Source organism: Clarias gariepinus, chromosome 17 (genome assembly GCF_024256425.1).
Source record: "Clarias gariepinus isolate MV-2021 ecotype Netherlands chromosome 17, CGAR_prim_01v2, whole genome shotgun sequence".
NCBI lineage: Eukaryota > Metazoa > Chordata > Actinopteri > Siluriformes > Clariidae > Clarias > Clarias gariepinus.
This window is the reverse complement of record NC_071116.1, coordinates 30,199,954-30,214,526: the sequence shown is the minus strand read 5'-3', so window position 1 is coordinate 30,214,526 and position 14,573 is coordinate 30,199,954. Positions and strand designations below refer to the sequence as shown.

The 14,573-nt window shown below is 40.7% G+C and overlaps 1 protein-coding gene across 1 annotated transcript; it reads left to right on the top strand.

Moving 5' to 3' along the window:
* The first annotated feature begins 466 nt into the window (after positions 1-466).
* lin54 (lin-54 DREAM MuvB core complex component) lies at positions 467-12,318 on the top strand. Its single transcript, XM_053476320.1, has 14 exons — positions 467-625; positions 4,319-5,067; positions 5,537-5,654; positions 6,394-6,542; positions 6,899-7,045; positions 7,272-7,476; positions 7,588-7,661; positions 7,971-8,168; positions 8,253-8,344; positions 9,122-9,193; positions 9,294-9,396; positions 9,525-9,662; positions 9,926-10,128; positions 11,210-12,318. The coding sequence occupies exons 2-14, from the start codon at positions 4,342-4,344 to the stop codon at positions 11,406-11,408; spliced, it is 2,424 nt and encodes an 807-aa protein (XP_053332295.1). The 5' UTR covers positions 467-625; positions 4,319-4,341; the 3' UTR covers positions 11,409-12,318.
* The last annotated feature ends 2,255 nt before the right edge of the window (positions 12,319-14,573 follow it).

The window sequence follows — 14,573 nt, the reverse complement described above, 5'->3', positions numbered from 1 at the left end:
ATTTTACTGTTTGTTTTGTTCGTGTGTGTGTGTGTGTGTGTGTGTATACATACAACAAACGAATGACATTAATTAAAGTGCATTAAAGTGGACAAATTCATGATAATCTATAATAAGATTATATCAGAATTTAAAACATTATAAAACTATAAAATCTCATTTTCTGAACAGTTTATGTGTGTGTGTGTGTGTGTGTGTGTGTGCTGTTTACGATATAATAATTTTTTACTGAGTTTTTTTTTTTCTTGTACGCGAATGAAGGCGTCAGCGGAAGCAGCGCGAAAAAAACAACCTGTTATTCGAATCGCTCTAATTTAATTACTAAAGTGCACTCGAAGTGCTGTGGAAGTCGCATTTCTGCGTGTAACATAGGAAGCCTAGCTAGTGACTATGTGGTTGTTTTGGATTCAGCCCTCGAACGTCGTCTCCTGTGCAGGCGGGGCCATATTATGGGCTGTTAGAGGTGAAATGGCGCTCGGCGCGGTATTTTAAACAATCCTGCTCGTTTCTGAGGCGAAGCTGTGGACGATGTCGCCGCGCAGAGCTGGGCTTATCCGCGCATGAATGAAGCTGAAAGAGCGCTCACATTTCCAGAAAGCGGCTGAGACAGAGATTTCGGAAGAGTGTAAGGATTGCGTTGTGCTGCTCTGTGTGTGTGTTCAGTGCCAGGCAGTATGATGTTAGCATGCTAGTGCTAAAGGGGCTAGCGGGATGAGCTAACAGCTGATGGCTAGTCAGAGGCGCTAGCGTTTTAACGGGTTGTTCTGGAAAACTTAAAACCGTGTCACACAACAAAACACCAGAAGGAAAGTGATTATAAGCTGTTGTTCTGTCACACTGAGTCAGTTTTATGAGAATAGATTTTTTTATTGGTTGTTTTTGTGTAGCGCAGTTCGCTAGCTAGCGCAAGTCTCTGATTAGCCGCTGATGCTAACTTGAGGAACTTTGACAGTCAGGCTAATGACAGCAGTGTTGTTTATCACAAACATCGTTTTTAGATTTATTTGGTAATCCTTAAAGTGTATATTTTAGTGTTGAAACAGATGGCTAGTTCATGTTTGTTTAAGCACGATCGGTTATTATTATTTTTTTGTTATAGCTAGACAAAGTGATAATAATATGCATGTTTTTACTTTATAATTTTATTTCTGAACAAAGCAAATTAATGATCAGTAATCGTCAAAAAAAAAGTTCATCGTCATGATGTTAGGGTTAATCCTTTCCGCACACACTCGGACAGTGTTTTGCTGTGGAGCTGTAAGAGAAGTGTTTAGATCATCTTTAAATTCTCTCTATAAGTCCATTCCTGTTTTTGTTTTTCAACAACAGGATAAGAATAAAAAGATGAGAATAAAGTGTTCTACACCCCACCACAGTGCCCCAGGTCCTGTTTATGATCAGAAGTTATTTATAAATCAATCTGATCCCGTTAAACGAACAGGATATTAATAGATATGTGTACATATTCTAAAGTTATATTAAGTGTGTTATTTTTGCACGAAGCGCTCCCTGTGTGTGTGTGTGTGTGTGTGCGTGCGCGCGCGCAGTGTGTAAATGTGTGTTGTGCTTTCTGAGCTTCATGCCCGCACATGATCTGATGACGGGGTGAAAATGGCGGATCTTTCGAAATCCAACCCCGGGCCTGAAATAGAGCGGAGAGCCGCAGCGGCCGCCTCGCTCCCTCCCTCCCTCCCCCGCTCCCGTCCCGGGCCTGTTTACTGCCCTTTACAGCTTATTACCACTGGTTCTATCAGTATTTATTATAACAGCAGATCAGCAGAATGTGCGCGCGCGCGTGTGTGTGTAAAGTGTACATTATTGTTGTGGATAAAAAGGTGTGAAGTTGAGTCGGATGCGCGCGGATGCGAGGCCTGAGAGTGCGACACTGCCTTTCTGATTTATTTACACATTTTACCTTCTGATTAATAATCATATTTTATTGCAAAAACAAACATTAAACTCTGCTACACGTTTGGATTTCTCTCTTTGTGTTTTGCCTTTGTATTTATTCTTTACGTCGTAGTCATTATCTTAATCTGCTCCTTTTTAATTCCTTTATTATATTCCTCAGTGCGTTTACTGCAACACTTTTAATGCGCAACTGTCCATGTACATTGTAAGACAACGGGAGAGGGGAAAACCTAAATATAGAATCAGGATATTTATACAATCGTAATTCTAACAAAATCACAATACAGACAGAATCTTCAGAACCGTATTATGATGTTGTCATATAATCTGATTCCTGTCCTGTTATTATATTATATATAATAACACATTATTATTGATTCAGTCCAGTGATGTACCAGTTTCATTCACATTGTTTGTTTGCTGTTTATATGTCCATGTGTGATATTGTTTAGGGGTTTACCTGTTCCTAAAAGTCATAATGCGTTACATTTTCAGTATAGTGGAGTACAAAAAAGAAATATTTCATTTATTATGAAATTAAGTTGTAAACATAATAATGTTTGTCAACTTCTAAACACATAAACAAAGACACATTGTTGACTTGGGGTCCAGGTGCAGTTAGTTATAGCAATAATAGTAACAGCACTGGGTAGAGCAAACAGTGCAAATTATGCTGTTCTTTTTATTTTATATAAATTATTTTTTTCAACAAGGGCTAATGAAAAAATAATTTTTAAATACATTATTTGCTATAGATAAAAATCTTTTGTGATATGGAACGCCACAATGACAAAAGTCAAGTTAGGGTTTTATTTCCAAATTCGAGTTCCTTACAGAGTGATGTCAGATCCGTGGCTGCTCACAGCAGCATCCGCAATAAACAAAGTAAAGCGTCTAACCTGTAGGATTTTTTACTGCATACATAAAGATTAGCTTTAGGTTCATCATCATACAGACAGATTAGTCTGTTAAATCTAAAGCACTGACTCAACAGTACACTGTGAGAAAATCCCTCACAACTAGGGCTGGGTATCGTTTTTTTTTAAAATATATATACCGGTGCCAAATCGATACTTTTAAAACGGTACCGGTGCCAAAACGGTGCCTAAACCGATACTTTACAAGAGCCACAAAATGATGGTGGATGACTCAAGAATACATTTTTATTAAACAAAAAATTAAATGCTTAAAGTTAAACAATATATTAAAAGTTTAAAGTATAAATGAATATATAAGTACTATGTACTATAGTACTATGATATTAGTACTAGTAGTACTAGCTGAAAAGCTATAATTATAAACAGAATCCAGAACATTAGTATTTCACAAATCGTTTTACCATTTGTTAGCATGAATGCAAGACTTGCATTTTGTAATTAACATTACATTAGCCTACTACTACCCTGCGGAAAGGCTGCTGTCGTCATTATAATCTGTGGACTCCTTTTTTCTACGGTTGGTATGACTAGATGTTGGGGTTCACCCACACCGATAGTGCCAGCTGTTGTCCGCAAGCAGTCAAACACGGTGCCTCCCTATGCTTTTAGGTTTATTCCGTGTGCTCTCAAATGTTTCATTAGATTTGACGTGTTTCCCCCTTTACACCCAAGTGCTGTAAAACCTTTGCTGCAAGCTGAGATAGCGGTAGACCTCCTGCTGCTGTCAGAGCGAGTGTAACGTTAGTTGCTGCATTCACGTGCATCTCGGATGGTCTTTTACTGATTTCCTGATGATTTGTGCTTTTAATTTTTTTAAAAATCTAATAAACTTTTAATCTGAAAAAATAAAATGGACAGTAACATGACTGCAACAATGTTTTGGATTTGTATTATCAAAGCTTTCCGAAGTTCTCAAGATTTTTCTAATTAAGGTAATAATTTCTTTTTCCGATCATTTCCAACACCCCATGAATACAGTATTTAAATTTTACTAGCGATCATGTGTGTTGATGAATCTGATGCTTATTACAACTGCGTCATTCAATCAACAGTTCAGGCATTTAGGTGGCCCTGAAATGAGGCACTGAAATTTGCGTTCTGTTTCGGACCGGTACATACCAGTTATATAGGTCCCATATATAGGTATAGATATAGATAATATACTGTATTGACACCGGTTTTCGGTACCCAACCCTATTGCTACTTAAAGCTAGGGTGTATTCACTCACGCACTTTATAGGTGTTTAATTACATCCCTAGTACTGCTGTTGTAACAGTATAACATCTTGACATTTGACTCTTGAAATAAAAAAAAGTTCCATTGTTTTAATTTTTCTTAAAATAATAGCTTCCTGTACTGAACCTGCGCAGATCTCTGAACCCGTCATTTCCCTTTGTTAGTAAAGCCTCAGCATGTTTATATATGTAATGAGTTCCTTACATACAGTGTACTCTTGTCTGTGTTTCAGTGTGACGCAGTGTGTGTGAAAGCATGGATGTGGTGTCTCCTGACCTGAACAGCATCCTCCCTGATGAGATCATGGACACCGAAGCCATGGCCATGGAGGAGGATCCCCCTGCCGAGACCCCGGCTCCGTCCTCCCACTCAGCCCCCGAGCCGACTCAGGTTCCTATGGAAACAGAGGTGCCTGAAATTGTAAGCCTGTGTCCCTCTACCGCACCGACGCAAAAGACAGAAGCTCTGACCACCCTGACTGCAACGGACTCCACGCTGTGCAGCATCAGCGCTGGCACTCAGCTCGTGGTCACATCTTCTTCCTTCACTGGTGCCAAGATGGCCACCGGTGCAGCCACAGTGACCACAGCGCAGACCAGCAGTCCTGTACTGGGTCAGACCATTGCCAAGCTCTCTGCCCCGTTCACACCGACCAGCCCAACCAACCACCAGCTCATCATCAACAAAGTGACGGCGGACGGCAAGTCTGCTACTGCCGCGGTACTTAAACAGGAAGGTCAGAAACTCCTGGTCACGGGTCTGAGTAAAACGGGCCAACCGATCGTCCTGGCGCTGCCGAACACCTGGAACAAACCGGCCACGTCTCAGGGTGCGGGGGGCGACGTGAAGCCTCAGCCCACGCAGTTTAAAGTGGTATCGGCGGGGACAAAGCCTTTGATCGGGGTACAAGCCGTGAGCTCGGCCAGTCAGCTGCTGGGGTCCTCCTCTCCTCTGCAGGCCCAGCAACTCAAAACTGTACAGGTGTGTGTGTATGTGTGTGTGAGTGAGAGGAAAGTACTGAGAACGCATCTCGGTACGGTACACTGCAGAGTTTTTCTTACCACCAGTCTTTTTTGTCAAATGACTCCCTTTTATGGAAAATGATTCATATGCTGTTTAATGAAGTAAACTTCTGAGTGATGCTTTGGCGAGATTAATCCGATTTACTGTCATTACCCAGAATTAGATACTTTTCCTATAACACTGTGTCTCCATGTGTTTTATTCCTTTTACACCACAGCAGTTTACCAATACCAATGTTATTTATTTTATAGGTTGGCAGATCTTGCTGTTTATCCAGTTATAATTGTATGATGTCTGGAGAATGAGTTAATGCCTGTTATTGTTATAGCCACTATACATGCCTCTCTGCCCATAGTATTGTATGTTAATCTTCTTTAAATGTTTTTGGATGTCTAATTAAGTCCCACTTTTCCCTTGCTTTCTCCAGATTACAAAAAAGACCCCGGTGTCCACAGCAGGGTCTATGATCACCAAACTAATCATCACAAAAGCCCTGAACAACAAAGGCCTGGCCAGCCAAGCCACCGTCACCCCTGTAGTCACAGGTCAGTTACCGGATTAATCTGAAGTGAACCAATCATAAACCTTACAGACTGTAATGGTGATTCAGGAACTAACAGATAATTAGTTAGTTTGGCGTAAAATTACCAGATGAAACACTAAATTGTGGTTTGGAGTATCTAATAAATAAAAGGACATTCAAAGAGATATAGGTAAGTGCACCTGAGCAGTCATGGTGTCACTGAATATAGGAGGAGTTTCAGTGAGTACTGGTTTTAATATTCTTTAAAAGACAGTGGTTTTTTTTATTATTTTTGGCAACCCAGACAAATACAGTTAAAAATGAGAATTAAAAGATGCATAAAATCTTAACCAGAATGTTTAAGTGCACTTCATAGATTTTACAGGATTGTTTATGTTCTGTGTAGCGAGCTTGTAGAACTTTGAAATCTGCATAAACTTTTAGGGTAGATTTTTATTTTTTTTTTCATTCCACAAAAAGAAACTTAAGTTAAATAAATTTTGTGTAACCTAAATTCCATTTTTAGCCAGATTTGTTTTGGAGAAAATAAGATTTTTAAAGAGAGAGAAGTTTTATGTCTTAAGAGTCACTTTTGGACATTTAACATCTACAGCAACCCGAATCACAGTGTCTGAATCACTACCTGCAGTCGAGTTGATTCAGTGTCGACTCACTTTCTCGCGGCTCGAACTCGTGTGGAAGCAGACCCAAGACCACCTGTTACAGTCATTTCAGTGAGGTATTTTTGTCCTTTTGCACAGGACGGGTTCTGACCCAGAGCACACCGGTAACCCCTCCACGGACCATCACTATCGGAGAGACCATCAGCACGACACCTCAGAGTCTCTCCTCCACCAGCAGCAGCAACAGCAGCAAAGTGGCCATTTCTCCTCTTAAATCTCCCAGCAAGGTGCAACATTAACTCCGCCTTTGGAGCAGAACTACTCTGCAAAATGTCTGTGAAATTTCAGTTAGCGGTGTATGAGATGCTGAGCATGGCAGTGTTGTTGTTATTTAAGGTGAAGCTTTAGAATGTACAGGTGAGGGAGTGACAGAGCTGGGCAGGTTAAAAGACTAAAGCGGCGTGCATCACTTTCTTTAGGTAGAGATAAAGCAATGACTGAATACCAGTGCCTTAGTCAAATGTTCAGGGTACATTTGTCTATTAATGTTTGTGAGGTAGGTTTTAATAATCATTTTGTGATTGCATTCTTGTCCTTCTTAAACTCTGCTCTATTTTGTCTCTCTGTAAACCTTGTGGTGTAGGTAACCCTGGCTGCTCAGCCTCCTAACTCCCCTCAGAAACCCGTCACCGTGCCTCTGAACGTCGCTCTGGGTCAGCAGATCCTCGCTGTGCAGCAGACGCCTTCTTCTTCACCTGCTAAAGACGGAAGCAGTCAATCCACTGCCCAGGTATCTCTCTCTTGCGCACACAAATAATTTCTTCAATAAACTGTTTCTTCGATTAAACAAGGCTATTTTGTGTACCGTTTTTTTTTTACTTATGTTTTACACACATACCTTAATAATTTTACCCTTGTAGTGTGGATGTTCCTATTATTTTGCCAGCTCTAATGACTGAGAATTTAACCTCCTCATTAAGATGCTCCGTCTGTATTGTTCCCTATTCCTCACACAGACGGTGAAGCCGGTGCAAACTGTGACAGTGGGTGGAGTCGGCACACCTCAATTTAAGACAATCATCCCTTTGGCCACACCCCCCAACGTTCAGCAAATCCAGGTACCCGGTAGCCGCTTCCATTACGTACGCCTGGTCACGGCCACCACAGGGAACACGGCCCAGACTGCCAACGCCAGCACCACCACCACCACCATTCAGCCTGGTACACACACACACACATACACATGCACGCACACACTGTTAGAGAAAGCATTACATTGATGATTTGTACTTAATAGAACGATTGATGGTGGTGTGTTATTGTCTTGTCCAGCCAAGCCCATGGTGATGAACACGGCTGCGGTGAGGATGTCTGTTCCCATCGTTCCAGCTCAGACAGTCAAGCAGGTGACATCACCATGCTCACAACTCTCTTTACATCACACACATCATCTGTTATTACACACCGTGGTCTCAGAGCTATAAATCTTTAACATCTCTAATCATTTATCATTACTTTATTAATTGTTGTTAAGAATTTAACTGATTAAAAGTATTATTAGCCAATGATTCTAGCTTTTATTAGCTCACATGCGTATCTACAGTGATAATCTTTGGTACACTTGCTGCAGTTCAGATGTACAATATCTATGTGGAACCTCATGTTTTTGGCAAGTACTCAGTGTGTGCGCGTGCGCGCTGCTGTTTCCTTCTCAGGTAATACCGAAGCCGATGACCTCGGCAGCTCAGGTGGTGACCAGCAGCCAGACGCAGCAGCGGCTCATCATGCCGGCCGCGCCTCTCCCTCAGATCCAGCCCAACCTCACCAACCTGCCCCCAGGCACCGTGCTTGCCCCGGCTCCAGGCTCAGGGAACATGGGCTATGCTGTGCTGCCGGCCCAGTACGTCACGCAGGTGTGTGTCAGTGTCTGTGATGTGCAGGTGAGGAGACTGACTCGTGGTGCACGCAGTCTTACTAAATGTGGGTTTGTGTTGTAGCTCCAGCAGTCAACGTTTGTGACTTTGGCGAGCAGCTCAGGTTTCTCCGCCCCCAGCTCCATCCAGACCCAGGCCAGACTTCCTCTCAATGGGTAAAACACGCACACACACGCATGTGCACACAAAAACACACACACCACAGCTAAAGGTTATTTAATTTACCATTCTGTATTTAACCATCTAAGCATGTGTTAAAGCTGCACATTTGTAAAATGAACTTTACTAAGCGAATAAAAAAAAATGATAAGGTCGTTTTCCATTAAAAATTTTAATTAGCATATCTTCCCTTCCTGTGGGCCGATTGTGATGATACGATACCTCAAAAGCTCGGCCAAATACAATATAGAGACAATCGCCATTCCTGAAATGACCCAAAATTAGCGTTAACTTCTGCGGTGAGAGTGAATTGTTGGAAGTAGGGTGTGTAAAACTGTTGCACTGAATGTTATAATAACAAGTGTGTTTGCAGGTGTTTTGCAGCACTGTGATAGAGTAGGGCTGTGCAGTTAATTGTGTTTTACAATAAAATTTTGGCTTGCATTTATTATAAAAACAAGATAATGTTCTTTTTTTGTGTTAAGTCCAGTGCATTTATTTGATTTGCTGCAGCGCATTTTAACTCCTTATTAAAACCCACTTTTAGTGAAACAGTCTTTTTGTTTGTTTTGTGAAAAATTTATGTATAAATATCCATGGTGTTTAAAACGTCAATTAGTAATATCATTAAATAGCCATATTTATGCTTCTTGCGATACTCAAGAAGATCAGATATAGTGTTATTTTTATTACGTGTCATGTGTATGTTTGTTTGTCACATAATAGTAAAATTATGTAAATAATAATAATGTAGTTTGTTTGCTATTTTTCAGTTTATCACCATCGGAGACGGCGTCCAGACCACGAAAGCCTTGCAACTGCACCAAGTCACAGTGTCTCAAACTGTACGTGTGCTCCAGCAGCCTGCACACTTTATTCTCCGCTCTCGTCTCTCTTTTATTGGGAAATGTCAGTTAATAAAATGCACCTTCTTTAATCCTGCAGATACTGTGACTGCTTTGCAAACGGTGAGTTCTGTAACAACTGCAACTGTGTGAACTGCTTCAACAACCTGGACCATGAGAGCGATCGCCTTAAAGCCATTAAGGTATCGGGATCACTTCTATTATTAATGATTGTGTTCCTAATGTAGCTTAGTTTAGGAGTTGGGAGTGATGAGAAATTAATCCAGCCTTATAAAGAAGCTCTAATTTGATATGTGTGGTATGGCTTCAGGCTTGTCTAGACAGAAACCCGGTGGCCTTCAAGCCAAAGATCGGAAAAGGGAAGGAAGGAGAATCAGAGAGGAGGCACAGTAAAGGCTGCAACTGTAAAAAGTCAGGCTGTTTAAAAAACTACTGCGAATGCTACGAGGTGAGTTTGAGTCTAACAGGTACACTGTTTGTTTTTTATATATGTAAATAAAGCATTAAACATGAATGTAAACTCCAAACCTTTTATAATTCATACATTTATAATTGAAAACAAAAACAATTAAATTCCATCAAATTGAATGGTAAGAGTAAAATAATGAAGTTTAAATTAAGAATGGATGTTTAGATATTGTAAAAAGAAAGTGTATTTTGTGTGTGTGTGTGTGTGTGTGTGTGTGTGTGTGTGTGTGTGTGTGTTCCCAGGCGAAGATCATGTGCTCGTCGATCTGTAAGTGTGTGGGCTGTAAGAACTTCGAGGAGAGCCCTGAGAGAAAGACTCTGATGCACCTGGCCGATGCGGCGGAGGTGCGCGTGCAGCAGCAGACTGCAGCTAAAACCAAACTGTCCTCTCAGATCTCAGACCTGCTGACCAGAACCGCACCGGCCATCAGTAGTGGCGGGGGAAAGTACGGCTCGCTGAACTTATTGCGTTACTTGCTTATAGGGGGCTTTCCCACAATCCCGAAGTCCATCGTGAGCCGTGTAATCTTAAGAGAGTGTTAGATCAAAGGGCATTTTTTATGAAAGTGTTTAGTGATGGAGAAATCGTTGTAAAATTCATTGTATTTTCAATAATTACAAATATAATAATTGTAGCAGTGTAGTCCCCCCCCCTTACTGAATTATCGTGGTTCTTCAATTCTTCTAGACTTTGCTGGTGGTTCATGCCTCTTCATCATGAAGTTCAAAATTATAATAAACTGAGTTCCTGCAGTTTACTCCTGCTTAACTGCAAACCTTCTAGAAGTGTCGTAATTTCAGTCATACATCGTTACAAATCTGCTAAAGAACCGTTACGATCATGTCACAAGCATCACATCTGCTCTCACGATCATGTGGAGCAGTGATTCCCCTCATTTACATCACTGGTTAACTAGTCTGCATTTTAGTGTAGTGCACTCTGGAATGAAGTAGGATGCTTTATTTCCACTAATGGGGTAGTGCACTTAAATAGGGAGGATAAAGCGATTCGAGGCATGGCCCTAGGCTGAGTGTTATGTTATTTTATTTATTTTTGCTAGCTCTTTGAGACAGAGAAGATCAAGTTCTACAGCACCTACATTTAAATATTAATAAGAAGGATATTGATGAAGAGGAATCCAGCACGGGGGTCCTGGGGGCTGTTGACAGGGGAGCTGACAGGACAGGAAGGAAGAGCTCTGAGAATAGAGGGCTTTTATATGCTTAAGAGGTTATTTTATACGCTGGAGGGTTCGATGGAATCTAATCATAGGATTGTCTGGCTAATACGTAGGAGATTTGAGATATCATAAAGTCGAGAGACTCAACTAGAAATCGTTTCTGGTTGGGATGATTGTCTGCTCTAGTACAGACTGAGGGATGATGGGAAAGACCCCTTAATGTATATTAGTGTTGGCTTCAGAGCTCATACCTTTATCTTTCTTTAACTTTCTTTTTGTGTCCTACTAATTCACACTCTAACTCATGCTCTATTTGACTGAAACATACTCCATCTCTCTCGTCCAGGTTGCCGTACACGTTCGTAACGAAGGAGGTTGCAGAGGCGACGTGTGACTGTCTCCTGGATCAGGCGAGGAAGGCGGAGCGTTATAACCAGCCGCAGGCAGTGGCAGAGAGACTGATCCTTGAGGAGTTCGGCCACTGTCTGCGCAGAATCATCAGCTCTGCTGCTAAAGCCAAGACAGACTGCTCCATTAACTGCTAGAGACTTACACACACTGCGCTTCAGTGAGGAACTGATCCTGAATCAGACTGAATCACACACTGTCCTGTCAGTGGGATTGCTGGGACTAAGTGTGTGCTTTTGTACAGACTGAGACTTCTGTTAGCTGATTTTGTGTGTGTGTGTGTGTGTGTGTGTGTGTGTGTGTGTGTGTGTGTGTGTGTGTGTGTGTGTGTGTGTACTTGTACAGGTCACTCGTATAGAGGGGAATTGATTTTAGGGTCATTTTTATGCTCATTAGCCATCTCATTTTAATCTCATGATCACACGTGTTTATTTTTTCTCTTTTTCTCAGCAAGGCTTTCATTCTGTGCTGTTTGTTTCTCCTCTTGCTGTTTATTTACCGCTAATAACCTCAGCTCAATAATCATGACTTGTATACAGTAGGTAGCCTTTACTGTAGCCTCTTCATAACGCATCACTATTTATTTACTAACGAGAGAGGACATGGAGTCTGAGTCCTGTGCTCGTGTCTGCTTTGTGAAGGAAGTTTAAAGCATTATTACTAAACCCCGTTGATCTCTTTACATCTGTCTGTCTCGTTCCTCTCCTCTCTGAGCTTAAGCCTGTGTTTCCGGTTTACCGCAAGTGGGATTGTGTATTATCACTAGCTGTGCAGCTCGGAGGTGATGAGTGACTGCACAGTAATGTCGAGTAAACACGAAGTAAAACACCAGGACAGGAGGAGTGTAAAAGATAAAACAGCTGGAGGTGCATAAATAAAACAGCTGGCTGTAAACCTGACCAGCAAACGACAGCAACAGAAAAAAAAAAAAAAACGGTCCATGTAATCACTTTCTAATCATCATTGATGTTTAAAATATTTAATTTTTAAACACTTTCAAAAAACACTTTTCAACACTTTCCCTAATAAATACACCGATGCACACAAGTCTTAGACAGCCGGTTTGTTTAGAGAGGTTTATTCATTTTATATTTGCTAACTTTACATTTCTAACAAAACAAAAAAGCTTTTACAGAAAATTGTTCTATATAAGTGACGGATGTAATACGTGATGTGCACTAACTATAGAGTCTGTATACAGACAGAGTTTGTGTGTATTTTCTATTCATCACATGTATATTTAACACAAAATCTATTACTTAAATATTTTAATTTTTCTTTTTTAATTTAGGTGATTACAGCATGAAGCTCATGAAAATTGCATAAAAAATATTCAAGATATTAAATTATTTCCTGCAGTCAGTCAAAAAAAAAATAAAGATACAGATAAAACCAGATATTTACACTCTATTACACTTCAGAAAAAAACTGTCAAACATTAAATCAGAGAAAACTTGGTTTTAGATCAATAAATATTAAAGAAAATTGCATTTGTTAAATGTCAGAATCAAGCAAGAGAGAATTTTATGGATTTTTTGTTTGTTTTTGTTACTTTCAGCAGTCAAAAATGTACACACACTTTCTTAGTATTTGGTTTACTTTGAATTTACTTGGGCCAAATGTTTCTATCCTTTCACAAGTTTTTTACAATAGTTTGCTGGAATTTTGGGCCAGTCCTCTCAACAGAACTGGTGTAACTGGGTCAGGTCTGTAGGCCTTCTTCCTCACAGTCGCCTTTTTAGTGCCGCCCACAAACCTCCTATGGGATTGAGATCAGGGCTGTGTGATGGACGCTCCAATACCTTGACTTTTTTGTCCTTAACCACTTTCTAACTAATTTGAAGGTATGCTTGAGGTCATTGTCCATTTGGAAGACCTATTTGTGCCCAAGCTTTAGAACTTCCTGGCTGATTTCTTCAGATGTTGCTTTAATATATCCACATAATTTTCTCTTCTCATGATTCCATCTATTTTGTGAAGTGCACCAGTCCTTTCTGCAGCAAAGCAGCCCCACATTATACCCCCACCCCCATACTTCACAGTTGGAGTGGTGTTCTGAGGAGGATTCAAAGCTCTGCATTTTTTCCTCCAAATATACTGTTTATCATTATGGCCAAACAGTAAAATTTTTGTTTCGTCTGACCACAGGACATGACTCCAGAAATTAAGATTTTTGTCCCTGTGAAGGTTGCAAACTGTAGTTTGGCTTTTTTATGGTGGTTTTGAAGTAATGTATTTCTTCTCCCAGAGGAACCTTTCAGCTCATGGTGGTACAGGACAGTTTAATGTGGATAATGCCGTGGTTCTCAAAGTGTGTGGCGCCCCACTAGTGGGGAATACAGACATGACAGGTGGGGCAGGTATATATGTCATTTCATTTATTCCAGTGTATATGCTGATGTTTCTGTATTGTTAAACATTAATATTTTATCAGGCAGTACTAGTCTGGCATTTCTAGTTTCCAGTGCGGCAACAAAGTTGCTTTTTGATCCTTCAGGCGCTGAACAGAAGGGAAGATCAATATCGTTCTACGCTTTTTGTTGGTGTGCGGCGTTTTGTGATGATCGCTAAATCATTCGTTGCGCCGTAGAGAATAATGGTGTTTATGCTTTTAAACATGTATAATTTAAGGCGGATGTAGCTTAAACACAATGTAGAGAGGAAATATATCTGTGTATCTTATTCACCGGTTTATTTACGCAGCTATTGAATTCGGAGATGCGAATATCAAACTAACTTTACCGCCGTCACAAACCGGGTCAGTAGCGTACTGTATGTAGTGAGCGTAATAACGTCAGTGGATACATTTGTTACATGGACCACAAAAAAGCAGGTGATTCAGCACCATCAGCCTAATCGACCAAAAAGCCAGCCGAAAGGAAAACATGATGCGCTGGGATTGATGGTGGTGATGGGGGCAGAGGAGAGACCCGTGTGTGTTTTGTGTCTTAAACCGCTGGCAGCAGACAGCACGAGACCCAACAAAGTAGGAAGACACTTAGAGACAACACACTCCAGTCTACGTTAATAAGTCACTTGACTTCTTTGAAAGAAAGCTCTAGATAAGTGACGAAGTAAGTCTGTTATAACAATTGCACGTGTATTTGATCTGTTTTAAACTTGGCGTTATTTGATCTTATTGGTTTAGAAATTGATATTTCAATAAATAGTAAACTTGGCCATTTTCGTTATTTTATTGACAAGTGGGGCTTAAAAATTCGCCCACCGCCTTAAGTGGGTAATGACAGAAAATGTTTGAGAACCACTGGGATAATGACACGGTCTTACCAGTTTCAGACAGT

Coding starts and splice junctions, on each gene's coding strand:
- lin54 (XM_053476320.1), top strand. CDS start 4,342: ATGGATGTGGTGTCTCCTGACCTGAACAGCATCCTCCCTGATGAGATC. Junction 5,068..5,536: donor AGCAACTCAAAACTGTACAG/GTGTGTGTGTAT, acceptor TGCTTTCTCCAG/ATTACAAAAAAGACCCCGGT. Junction 10,129..11,209: donor ATCAGTAGTGGCGGGGGAAA/GTACGGCTCGCT, acceptor TCTCTCGTCCAG/GTTGCCGTACACGTTCGTAA.